At 42.8% G+C, this 12,582-nt stretch overlaps 1 protein-coding gene across 10 annotated transcripts in view; it reads left to right on the forward strand.

Moving 5' to 3' along the window:
- The window catches only part of MYO5A (myosin VA), a 208,685-nt gene that overhangs the window by 121,659 nt on the left and 74,444 nt on the right, over nt 1-12,582 (forward strand). For all 10 annotated transcript variants that reach the window (XM_029070243.2, XM_039912918.1, XM_039912917.1 and 7 more), the window contains exons 10-13: nt 2,710-2,975; nt 6,333-6,414; nt 7,994-8,134; nt 11,174-11,299. In XM_029070243.2, the coding sequence (XP_028926076.1) occupies nt 2,710-2,975; nt 6,333-6,414; nt 7,994-8,134; nt 11,174-11,299 (615 nt within the window). The remainder of the gene's footprint in view (nt 1-2,709; nt 2,976-6,332; nt 6,415-7,993; nt 8,135-11,173; nt 11,300-12,582) is intronic.

Genomic DNA, 12,582 nt, shown 5'->3' on the forward strand with positions numbered 1-12,582 from the left:
GGATCCTGTGCGAACTGTGAAGCAGCATGGCACAGTGGATAGAGCACGGGACTGGGATTGAGAAGGTTATGGGTTCCAATCCCGGATCCGCCCCTGGTCTGTTGTGTGACCTTGGGCAAGTCACTTCACTTCTCTGTAAAATGGGAATGAAGACTGTGAGCCTCACGTGGGACAACCTGATTACCCTGTATCTACCCCAGCACTTAGAGCAGTGCTCGGCACATAGTAAGCGCTTAGCAAATACCATTATTATTATTATTAATAACTTACATAGGATCCTATCACTCTCTACTTAGAAACCTATGCAGATCAGTGTATTTGGACATTCCTCAGCCAGCAGACATCTACTGGCTGTGTCCCATCTGGGTATCTTGTATCTGCCCTAGCTCTTAGCTTGGTACCAAACAGTTAAAAAATTAATGAATTTCATTATTATTACCTGGAGGCTAAAGGGCTGGCCTTAGGAAGGTACAGACAGTGTGGACCAGAAACCACTTCTTCTTATTGTAAAGTACCACAACATTCATCAGTAAGTACAGTGGAGTGAGCAATATCTTTATTTGCTAGGGTGGGTCCTGGCTGTGGGACTTCAAAACCCTACCCTGAGGTGCTGTAGTGCAGCTGTTTTCCAGGAATATGAAAACTCATCTCTGAAAAGTCCTATTCTCGGGGCGTTGCGTGCAGTTGGCTCCCTTTATTCAGGAGGTGGTTTAGTTTCAAATTCCTTAAATTGAGGGGAGACATTTGCATAATTCCTGGTTTGACCTGCCCCCTCACCTCCCAGGCCTCTCAAAGATTGTAACAGGAAATTATTTTAAGGCCACACTGTAAAAGGTGTACATCTTTCCCCATCGTTCTCCAGGTTTCCATCGGCCAGGCTGAAATAAATTTGCCAGGACCACAATTTTCCGGGCCTCCAATTGCAGAAAAAATCATCCAGTGTAGAATTCCCTGCCCGAGGAGATCGTGGACTCAATCCTAGGAGTGAGGGAGGGGCTGTTTAAGGAGCAAAATCACTACATGACTCCTTATCCTTCACTCCTCCCAAGAAAGTGGGCCGAAAGTTGGACCCACAAATCATGGTAGTATTATGGAAGGCACCTAAGTTCCAGTCTGAAGGGTTGATGGAAGGCCGATAGCATCATCAACTAGAGCACACTGACAATTATGTGGGTTTAGAGCACTTTTTTACACGAATCTCCTGGAGCAAGTAGACGTTCAACCTTGAGTTTGGTGGTAATAATAATGTTGGTATTTTGTTAAGCACTTACTATGTGCAGAGCACTATTCTAAGCGCTGGGGTAGACACAGTACCCTGTATCAGGTTGTCCCACATGAGGCTTACAGTTAATCCCCATTTTACAGATGAGGTAACTGAGGCACAGAGAAGTTAAGTGACTTGCCCACAGTCACACAGCTGACAAGAGGCAGAGCCGGGCTTCGAACCCATGACCTCTGACTCCCAAGACCAGGCTCTTTCCACTGAGCCACGCTGCTTCTCTAAGTAACAGTGTTTCAGAGAGGTCTATCGCTCTCATTTGGTTATTTGTCATGGAAAATTATATCATTTCAATCTATTAAAACCTCTTGGTGTGTAGTCATCTGAGTGGTGGTTAATAGAATGTTTCTCGAGAAGCAGCGTGGCTTAGTGGAAAGAGCACGGGCTTGAGAGGCAGAAGACCTGAGTTCTTATCCCAGCTCTGCCATTCGTCTGCTGTGTGACCTTGGGCAAGCCTCTTAACTTCTTTGTGCCGCATTAACTGGTCGGTAAAATGAGGATGAAGACTGTGAGCCCCATGTGGGACAACCTTCTTTTCTGAAATCTACCCCAGTGCTTGGCACATAGTAAGTGCTTAACAAATACCGTTATTATTATTAATACATGCTCTTTCAGAAATAAGCCCAGTCCCGCAGTCTGTACTGTGGGTTTATTACGTGAGGATGCTAAATAGTGGCTTCTGACTTCAACTGCTGTCTCCCTGGGATTAAATGTTCCTGTGCTATTTGAATGAGTAGCTTTTTGTAGAAAATCTGAAAGATAGACAGGGTTTAGCATAGGAAATGATGACCGTGCAGAAGGAGCAGAAAGTAAAGAAAGCGCTGATCCATTTTCAAGTGATGCTGTGGATTTTTGTACATTGAAATGCTTCTTTAGGGGAATTAGGTCATCCTTTCAGTAGCCTTGTCTTCTGATAAAGACCGAGACTATCAGTAGGTGAGGTGGCCGAGTGGATGACAAGGAAGCAGGGAATGTGGACTGATAAATGTATATTAATCCTGACCCTGCCAATTTTTTTTTTGTACCTCAACATAGTTGCCACTCTAAACTTGTTATCTTCACACTTGGTGAATCCAGCCCCCTTCCCCATCACCCGGACTCCTCCCCAACCCTGGTTCCTACTGAAAGAATTCCTAGGAATCAGGAATGGCCATGCCCTGTGATGGTTTCATTGGTGCCATGCCCCTAACTGAGCAGACAACTCCAAGAAAAGAGGAGTGTGGGGAAATGTAGCCGCTGCCCTGGGAGTGCTTCTCTGTTGGAATGGCAGAATAAGGACGGTGGGGCGGAGAGGTCCATTCGATTCTCCACGGCTCCGGGGGATCCATTATTGCGCAGCCGGGGCGTGGGCTGAAGGAGAGGATCATTCTGGGAACCCCTTGTTATTTTGCTGATCTAAACTGGAGCAAAGAATCCATCTCTTTTGGCAGCCCAAACACGAACCTCTTGGCTTCTTCTGTGACCTCATGGGAGTTGAATATGAAGAGATGGCCCACTGGCTTTGCCACAGGAAGCTGGCCACCGCAACTGAGACTTACATCAAACCCATCTCCAAGTTGCAAGCCGTCAACGCCCGGGATGCTTTAGCAAAACACATCTATGCTAAACTTTTTAACTGGATTGTGGATCATGTCAACCAGGCGCTTCATTCTGCTATAAAGCAACATTCCTTTATTGGCGTACTGGATATTTATGGGTAAGTGTGGGATGCTTTATTTTTAGGTGGCTGCATTAAATCTTTCAAGGCCCAATCTCGAGGTTTTGTTTAACCTGGAGTTGTATGGAAAGGGAATAGAAGTCAGCCTGGGATCAGGGAAGGACAGTTCTGGCATTCTGTTTAAAACCTGACTAAAATCCCTCTATTCTGTGGTTAGTAAGCTCATTTTCAGATTTTCTTGATGTGAATTAAATGCCTCTAGACTGTAAGTTTGTTAAGAGGAGGAGAAACATATCTGCTAATTTGTTGTATTATACTCTCCCAAGCACTCAGCACAGCACTCTGCACATAGGAAGTGCTCAATAACTACCACTGATTGATCGTTAAAGCTCTTGAGAATCTAGCTGTCGTCTTGGATTTTTAATTAATAAATGATATTTTTGAATGCCTATTGAGTGCTAGGCCCTGGTACTAATTATTCATCTGTATTTATTGAGAGCCTGCCGTGTGGTAGAGCACTATACTAAGTAATTGGGAGAGCACAATAAAGTTAGTAGGCATAGTACCTTAAGGAGCTTACAATTTAGTGGAGACAGACCCTAAAATAATTTAAAGATAGGAGGAGGAAGGGAAAGGAGTTTTATATATATGAGTTACTGTTTAAGTAATAGGTAATGTAATTATGGATATATAAAATACTACGAGACACAAGGGCATAGGTGGGGTAAAAGTGCTGATGTGGGAGTCGTAGGCTAGCCTATAATAGACTATACTAGACTCTAGCCTAGGAGATTAAGGATCTATCAGGGAAGGCCTCCTACAGGAGATGTGATTTCAGAAGCGCTTAAATATTGAGGGACCTGTGGTCAGTCAAATTGGAGTGGAGAGATAGTTCTAGGCAGGGAGAAGATGGTAAGTTTTTCAGTGGGAGAGACAAAAATGAGGAACAGTGATTAGATTAGCTTGAGATAAATGAAGATTGTGAGCTGGGTGGTAGTGGGAGATGAGAGTGGAGAAGAAAACAGAAGCGAGCCAATGAGTGAGTTAAAGCCAAGCATGTAAGGTATTGGAGATGTAGGGAGATGTATACAGAAGATGTTGTAGAAAAGTGATGTAGACAGAGTGAATTGTGACATGGAGGGGGAGGAACTGGTGGAACTGAGGCCAGTTATAATTATTAATATTAACATTAATAATAATAAACATTTATTGAATGCTTACAGTGTGCAAAGCACTGTACTAAGAGCTTAGAAGAGTCAACACAATGTCAAACACATTCCCTGTCCCCGAGTTCACAGTCTAGAGGGGTGAAGAGAGTAGTCAGACCAGGATATGACGAGTGCCTGGACCAACTTAGTGGTCTTTTGGCTAGAAAGGAAGGACCGTGTCCTGGTAATATTGTGGAAGAGAAACCGACAGGATTTGCAAAGGGAATGAATTTAGAGGTTGAAAGAGAGAAAGGAGCCTAGGATAATTCCAAGGTGGTGGGTCTCAGAGATGGGAAAATGGTGGCGGGCCCAACTGTGATGGAAGAGTTGGGTGGAAAGGATTTGGGAGGGAAAGCGAAGAGTTCATATTTTGACCTACTGAACTTGAAGTGTCAGCAGAGCATCCATATATCCATAGAGCTGTCCTATGGACAGGAGGAAATGCGAGATTGTAGAGATGTTGGCTCCAGAGGTAGTTGTTGAAGTCGTTGGAACGGATGAGCTCCCTGAGAGAGTCAGTGTTAAGTAAGAGAAGACTGTCCTAGAAGAGAGCCTTGAGGGACCCTACAGGTAATGAGTGGGAGTCAGAGGAAAGGCCAGCAAAAGGGACAGAGAAGGCATGACCAGTGAGATAAGAGGAGAACCAAAAGAAAACGGTGCCAGTTAAACCAAAGTTAGTGTTTCTCAGAGAAGGGAATGGTTCACAGCTTTGAAGGCTGCCAAGAGGTCGAGGAGGATTAGGATAAAGTAGAGACCATTAGATTTGGTAAGGAGGAGAGAGAGCAGTTCCGTTGGACTGAAGAGGGCAAAACCATCTTGTAATGGGCGAAAAAGGGAATTTTAGGAGAGAAAGTGGAGGCCGGAGGTGTATTTAACTCGTTCGAGTAGCTGGGGCGGGAATGGGAGGAAAGTGATGAGGTAATAGCTGGAGGATGCAGTGGGAGCCAGAGAATAGTTTTTTAGGTTAGGGGATGCATGGAGTTGAGGGAGTTGAGTTTGATGGAAAAGGCAAAGTTGAGGTGGATTAGTGCAAGAGGGGGAGGTTGGAAGTAATGCAAGTTGGGTATGAGGATCAGGATTAAGTGAAAGTAGTCTAGTGATCAGAATCACCTAGGCAGACAAAGAAGAGTTTTGCAGGGAAGAGGGGATGTAGGTGAAAAGCCAAGTTAAAAGGAGCAGTGACTAGTGATGATGAGATCCAGCTGATGAGTAAGTTGATGAGTAAGTCCAAGTTGGTGAGTTTGTGAAATAGGGTGGAGCAGGAGGTTTGTGGAGTTGGTGTGAGAAGAAACAGGTGGGCAAGGAGTCGTGGGGAACATCCACATAGACATTGAAGTCCCCAGGGATCAGTGGAGGGGAGGAAAGAGAGAAGGGTGTCAGAATCACTCAGAGAAGCAGAGATGAGACCAAGAGAAATGCAACAAGTAGAGTGGGTGGTAGAGGCAGATGACTTGAGCTTCCAAAGAAGAGAAGTTGAGGGATGGAGAATGGATGCAAAAGCTACTTTGGGGCCAAGGAGTAGGCTGACTTCTCTCCCTTTTCTTGGATATATTTTGGAGCGAGCCAGGACGAAGACCGGTAATAGCCAGTAGGAACTTTGGGAGGATGTGGGTTCCCTGCCCTCAAAGGAACTTACACTCTGAAGAATATTTTCCCCTCTTTAGTAGTAGGAGGAAGAGGAGGGTTTATTAAATGCTTCCTATGTGCAGAGCATTGTACTAAGCACTGGGAAAGAATACATAGGTGGGAATTAGACATATTTCCTGTCCCTCAGGGGAGTCACAGGCTGTTACCCTACATTTTAAGTTGCTCGTTTGGTATTTTCATTTCATTCTCTTTAACTTAAAAAGAGCCATTGCTTCGGTGTTCATTTCAGCTGGTTCCCTCTTTAGAATGAGGCCACAAAATCTCAGTGTCTTGCCCAGGAATGCATCAGGCCTGTGCTTATCCTTAGCTGCAACTTGATCTCCCTCCATTGCTGTTTCATGGCAGGGTCCCTACGTGGTTTCATGGACTTCTGACTACTAGTTGGGTAAAGCTTACACTCCACCAGTGTGCAAAGATATATTTTATTATTGTTCATGAATTCTTCCAACTACCTCGATAGCTTTAAATGTAAGGTAGTTCTGGAAGAGAGAGGGAGTGCACGCATCTGTCCCCACCAAACCAATTTGTTTTGATTTTCCAGGTTTGAAACGTTTGAGATAAATAGCTTTGAACAATTTTGCATTAACTATGCCAATGAGAAACTGCAGCAGCAATTCAACATGGTGAGTAGGAATTTGCTGGTATTACCTCTTCCTAAATGTTTCCTTCCGTTTACAGAGTTCCCTTCGAAAGCCTGATCTAAATTGTCAAACTTGGACTCCATGTTGAATTTTTCAATGTTGTAGTCTCTGAAATTTAAAGTACCTGTGGAATTTACAGTAAAGACGGGGATGCTAGAGCTGTCTAATGCAATACTAGAAACTAGGTTTCCAAATTCGTGCTTGTAAAATTGTAAAATTCAAAAGCCTCATCAGACCATCTTCTGAGATCCCCTTGAGCATGTTGTGTTCACAAAATGGAAAGCATATGACAGGCTATGATGAGGGGAGGCAACTTTGAGGTGAATGTTTTTGTCTTATTTCTGAGATCTTCTATATGGCATGAGGTGCTCTACTTATGTTATTGAGGCCTCCAATCACTTAACAAATACCATCATTATTATTATTACTGTGTGCAGAGCACTCTATTGTGGGCTTGGGAGAGTATAATAGAGATGATAGATACAATCCCTGCCCTCCAGGATTTATACTCCTCTCCCACTCCCTCTTCTCCCATCTCAGTTCTTATTTGCAATTCTGGCAAGTCCTTGGAACTAGAACACCCGAATTCAATTCTTAACCCTTCCTGTGCTTTACTGAGCCAGTGGAAAAATAACTTTAGCTCTGATTTTGCCCTCCTGTAAAGTTGGTTCCCTATAACAAACACTCCACAGGAGAACTGTGGTATTTTGGGACTTAGAACTTGAATGAAAGATGACACATAATGAGTAAAGGAGTCATCTGTTCAACAAATCAGGCCGCTAGACCCAATAACAAGTTGAAAAGAGACGTAATAACAAAGAGAGACTGAAGCTATATCCAATTTCTGGTACAGAATAGAATATCCACTTTTGCCTTCACATTTCAAAAACCGTATTTAAGTCCATCCTGTCCTTCCACACCTTCTTCTATATCCCCCTTAATATGGTCAGCAGGATTTTCTCCAAAATGCATCCCACCATCAATAAGTCAGTTGGTGCTATCTATTCAGGGCCTACATAAGTAGCACTTCCTGGCATTCACTTCCTGACACAGCCACATTCATCACCCCAATTGCTTTCAACCCAAAGATGTTTCCTTTGTTCCGGCCAGTTCTGTCACAATGGGTTTACAGACAAAGAACTGGGCCCCAGAATAGCTTTTCTGTTATCTGACTGAAGGCTGCATGTAAGATAATAAAATGGAAAAAAAAAACAGAGATAGTGAAAGGAGGTGCTACTGTCTGTCGCTAGTGCAAGGCACTCGGAGAGTCTTTTGGACTAGCCAGTCAAAAGGTTGGCAAAGGTGCATTGTCTTTGGTTTAAGTGGATAATCACTTTGGAAGCCCATAAAGCTGCTCCTCAGAGGCCTGTATGGGAGCCGGGGTAATGGAACAGGTTAGCCAATACTCTGCCTCTAAATCCCGATCCCAGATGCCCCAGAGTCATTGATAGGCTGCTTTGTCCTTGGACAATTACAGAGATTAAAAGCTGAAAGTTCAGGGACTGTGGGCTCTCAATGCACTCCATAAGATGATGATCACAAATTCTTTTTTCCTTTGCAGCATGTGTTTAAACTGGAACAGGAAGAGTACATGAAGGAACAAATTCCATGGACACTCATAGACTTTTATGATAACCAACCTTGTATTAATCTTATAGAAGCAAAACTGGGCATTCTGGACCTGCTGGATGAGGAATGCAAGGTCTGTATATCTCTGTCAAGGGGTTTAAATTTTCTTAGGCCAGGTGGTGACCTGGGCATCTCTAGGTGGCCCTTTTTTACAGCATGTATTAAGTGCTTACTCTGTGCCAGGCACTGCAGGAAGTGCTGGGTTAGCTACAAGCCAATCAAGTTGGATGCAGTCTGTGTCCCACGTGGGACTCACAGTTTTAATCCCTATCATACAAATGAGGTAAATTAGGCCCAGAGGACAAGCGGTGGATGCGGGATTAGAACCCAGGTCCTTCAGACTCCCAGGCCCTTGGCCTATCCACTAAGCCACACCGCTTCTCCATTTTGGGCTACTGCTGTGGCCTCCACCATAGCCTCTACTTTCTGTATCCCTGGATGGCCTCTCCTGTGCTTTTGGGCAAATGCTGTCCCCCAACATTACTGGATTTCTTGGTTTGAAGGGCAAGGAAGGTAAAGTTTCCACTCTTTCCAACAGCAGGTGCAGGGTTAGTGATTTCCATCAAAAAGTCACCCTAATTTTTGGCCATCTGATGAAGCCTGATTTTCCCTCCAAACTAGCAATTTTGGTATCCTTGCAGCATAAACTGTTTAAAGGATGCACCTCTGGACAGCGGCAAGGAGTAGATAATTACTCTTAGTGTATTGTTAGACTGTTACGCTGTTAGTAACATTTATTAACCAATCATATTTACTAAGTGCTTACTGTGTGCAGAGCACTATATTAAGTATTTGGGAGAGTACACTATAACAGAGTGGGTAGATTTGTTCCCTCCCCACAAATTCTTTAATTTCATACTTTCATACTTGGTGCAGAACACTGTACTAAGTGCTGAGAAAGAGTAAGTGGAAATTAGACACGGATCCTGACCCTTGAGGAGCTCACAGCCTGTGAATGTAAATTGGGAAGAGTGTTAGAGAAATTGTATAATTCTGATAGTCTTATTTTCTGAATTTTTTCTTAAATTAGGACACTCTTGATAGTAGTTGCATCTTGGCAGAGTCTAGATTAGATGTTAAACTAGACACTGTATTCCCATGAAAATCCACTTTACAGCGCTATTCAGTTATTTAAGGGACTGATTATATAGATTTTAGATTTTCCAGATTCCTCACTTCTCCACCACTTTCCTTCTGCTGCCTGTCCTTTGGGTATTTCTCTATTCGTATCATCTAAGTTTTCATATAGAGCTCTTTACCAGTGAATGTTCTTAATCGGTTCCATGAAAGTTGAGTATTCGGCAAAAAAGCACTAAAGCTATGGTTTTCCTTGGGAAATAATGCAAAGTACATTGATGCATTTCCAGTATCCAAAAGTTGACCAAAACAATATATACCTAAAAAAACGCAATAAACATCATTACATGATCAGATAATAATGAAAATATATACCAACAGTGGAAGAATTTAAACCGTAATTTTTGGTATACATATGTAAATCCAGTATTTATATTTCAGAGTGTTTTTTTATATGCTATTCAGTAAAAAAAGCCTTTTAGAACTCTGTCATTACCTTTGCTAAAAGGACTGTCATTATCTATAGTAATGTTCAATTAAAATAGCCTGTGATCACTCTATTCACATCAGCCAGAATAACTGAAGGGATGAGGAAGGAAAATGTTTAAGCTTAAATAAACTTTGCTGATTATCTAGAAGCCCTTTAAGGCTTCTACGGATATTAAAATTGAATTGCACTATCTCCAAAGAGGCTAAAAAAAGAGGTGATTGGGGGTGCTGTTAGAGGTTACAGGGTGGTTTACCATCAAAAACCATTTTGCTACTTAGTGACAGCCCAAGTGCCTATCTGGAAGGTGTAAAAAAAAAAAAAAAAAGTTGGAACTATTGATATAAGTGAAGTTTACCTGACGTTAGAGTGATTTAAATTATTCATTCAGTAGTATTTATTGAACACTTACTATGTGCAGAACAGTGTACTAAGCGCTTGGAATGTACAAATCGGCAACAGATAGAGACAGTCCCTGCCCATTGACGGACTTACAGCCTAATTGTCTACAGTCTACAGTCTAAACTGTAGACAGTCTACAGTCTAATATACTGTCTAAATTACATAGCAGTACTCTCCATAGTAGCCCAAATAAGAGAAATATGAAGAATGTTTTAATCATAAACGCACTCTTTCGACCCACAGTTAGAAATCTTGTTCAGGCAGTTCCTTGAAACACAGAAATTACATTCTTCATCAGGTCTGTGTGTTAAGGAAATATCATTACGGTACATGTGCTTTCACTGCCAGGTCCATGTACACAACTGCTTTTTCTGGCATCACAACATTCTGTCCAAAAAGAGGGATGTTGTTGGACAGATATTCCCTCACCGACCCCAAATGCATAGCAAAAGCAGCATTATGGGAGAACTGACTGTATTTGAAATGCATTTGAGATTTTGGACCTCTTTGAATTTGTGTCCAATATATATTTTATTTTAAATGTTTTGCTCAGATATATTGTGTCAACGAATATAATGTTTGGTACTTGTGTGAAGAACTGTATCTACCAGTACCTTTATTAATAGTCTGCATGGTGTTCTTTTTCTTTAAGAATATATGTGTGCATACATTTTTCACGAGGTCGGTTTCTCAGTAGCAGGCGTAAATGACATGGTTATTTCAGGAAATGGGTGGGGAAACACTGCAAAGAGTAATTTGGGTTGCCTTTGGGAAGGTTCTTATTTTTGCAGCGACTTAACTATTTGCTTTCAGCCTTCAGTTTACAAAAGAGAGTCCAGGAATATTTTAGGGAGGCATGAGAGTTCCCAAATCAAATGCAAAAGGTGTAGGGTAGTCAGCCAGTCAGTCACATTTATTGAGGGCTTACTGTGTGCAAAGCACTGTACTAATCGTTTGGGAGAGTACAATTTAACAGACACATTCCCCACCCACATCGAGTCTAGAGGGGGAGACAGACATTAATGTAAATCAATAAAATTGCAGCTATGTACCGAAGTGCTGTGGGTAATGACAGAAACCACTTTTTGGCATCTAATCTCTTCCCATCTGATATGCTGACAAGGCCTTGCTTTTTCTCCTGTGCAGATGCCAAAGGGTTCGGATGACACCTGGGCCCAGAAGTTGTATAACACTCATTTGAACAAGTGTGCCCTTTTTCAGAAGCCCCGACTATCAAACAAAGCCTTTATCATCCAGCATTTCGCTGACAAAGTAAGCGTGGAGTTTGTGGATTTTTCTTCTTTCAGAAACTTAGGTGACCAGGGAAAAAATCTCTAATTAGCGGGCGTCTCTTTCTGAATGTGGTGCTTAGAGAACCCCAGCTGTACATAGCGATAAAACTGGAAATCCTGGTCCAGGGTTCAGCCTGGCATGAAGTTTGCCAAAGATTTTTCTTGTCTGTTCTTTACATGTCAGAGTATCTGTTACTAGAACCATGGTATTTCCTTCCTGGTAATAGGTGAATATGTCAAACATAGAAATTCATTCTGGTATCTGTTAAATTCCATGTCATTTATTTCCTCATGGCAGTCAATCCAGTGGATAACTCTGTGGCTTCCATTTAATGAGTGTCACAAGTAGGGAAATGGTAAAATAATAACCATAAAGAAAAAGGAATCTAAAAATGCGAAGTGCTTACTGTGTGCCACGCACTGTACTAGGCTCTGGGGTGGAGGTAGAGAATAGAATCGTTCCCAGAACTGAACCTTGAGGGACTCCCATAGTTACAGGGTGAGAAGTAGGGGAGAAGCCCATTAAAGAGACTGAGAATGAGTGGCCAGAGAGATAGAAGGAGAACCGGGAGAGAATGATGTCAGTGAAGTCACGGCTAGGTAATGCTTCCAGGAGAAGGAGGTAGATTCACAGTGCGGAAGGCAGCTAAGAGGTCAGGTTGAGGATGATTAGGATGGAATAGAGGCCACTGGATTTGTCAAGAAGGGGATCCGTAGTGACTTTTTAGAAGGCTATTTCTGTGGAATGAGGGGAGCCAATTGGAGGGGGTTAAGGAGATAATTTAAGGAAAGGAAGTGGAGACAGTGGGTGTAGAAAACTTGCTCAAGGAGTTTGGAGAGGATTGGTAGAAAGGAGATGGAACTTTAACTGGAGGGAGCTGTGGGGTCAAGAGAGAGTTTCTTCAGAGTGGGAGACATAAGCATGTTTGAAAGCAACAGGGAAAGAGCCATTAGAACGTGAATGGCTGAAGATGGCGGGCAGAGAGGAAAGAAGGGATGGGGCATGTGTTTGGTTAAGATGGGAAGAGATGGGTTGGAGGTGCAGGTGGAGGGGGTGAATTTTCAGAAAAGACAGGAGATCTCCTCTGGAGATACGGCTGGGAAGGATGGGAAAGTTGAAGAAGGGGCAGGAGAGGGGAGGGACTGGAGAGGAGTCAGAGAGATTTTAGGGAGCTCATGCCTGATGGTTGCAATTTTATCAATTCATTATGTGGCCAGGACATTAGGAGAAAGAGATGGTGGGTAGGAAAGGACAGGGAGTTT

Source organism: Ornithorhynchus anatinus, chromosome 8 (assembly GCF_004115215.2).
Source record: "Ornithorhynchus anatinus isolate Pmale09 chromosome 8, mOrnAna1.pri.v4, whole genome shotgun sequence".
Taxonomy (NCBI): Eukaryota; Metazoa; Chordata; class Mammalia; order Monotremata; family Ornithorhynchidae; genus Ornithorhynchus; species Ornithorhynchus anatinus.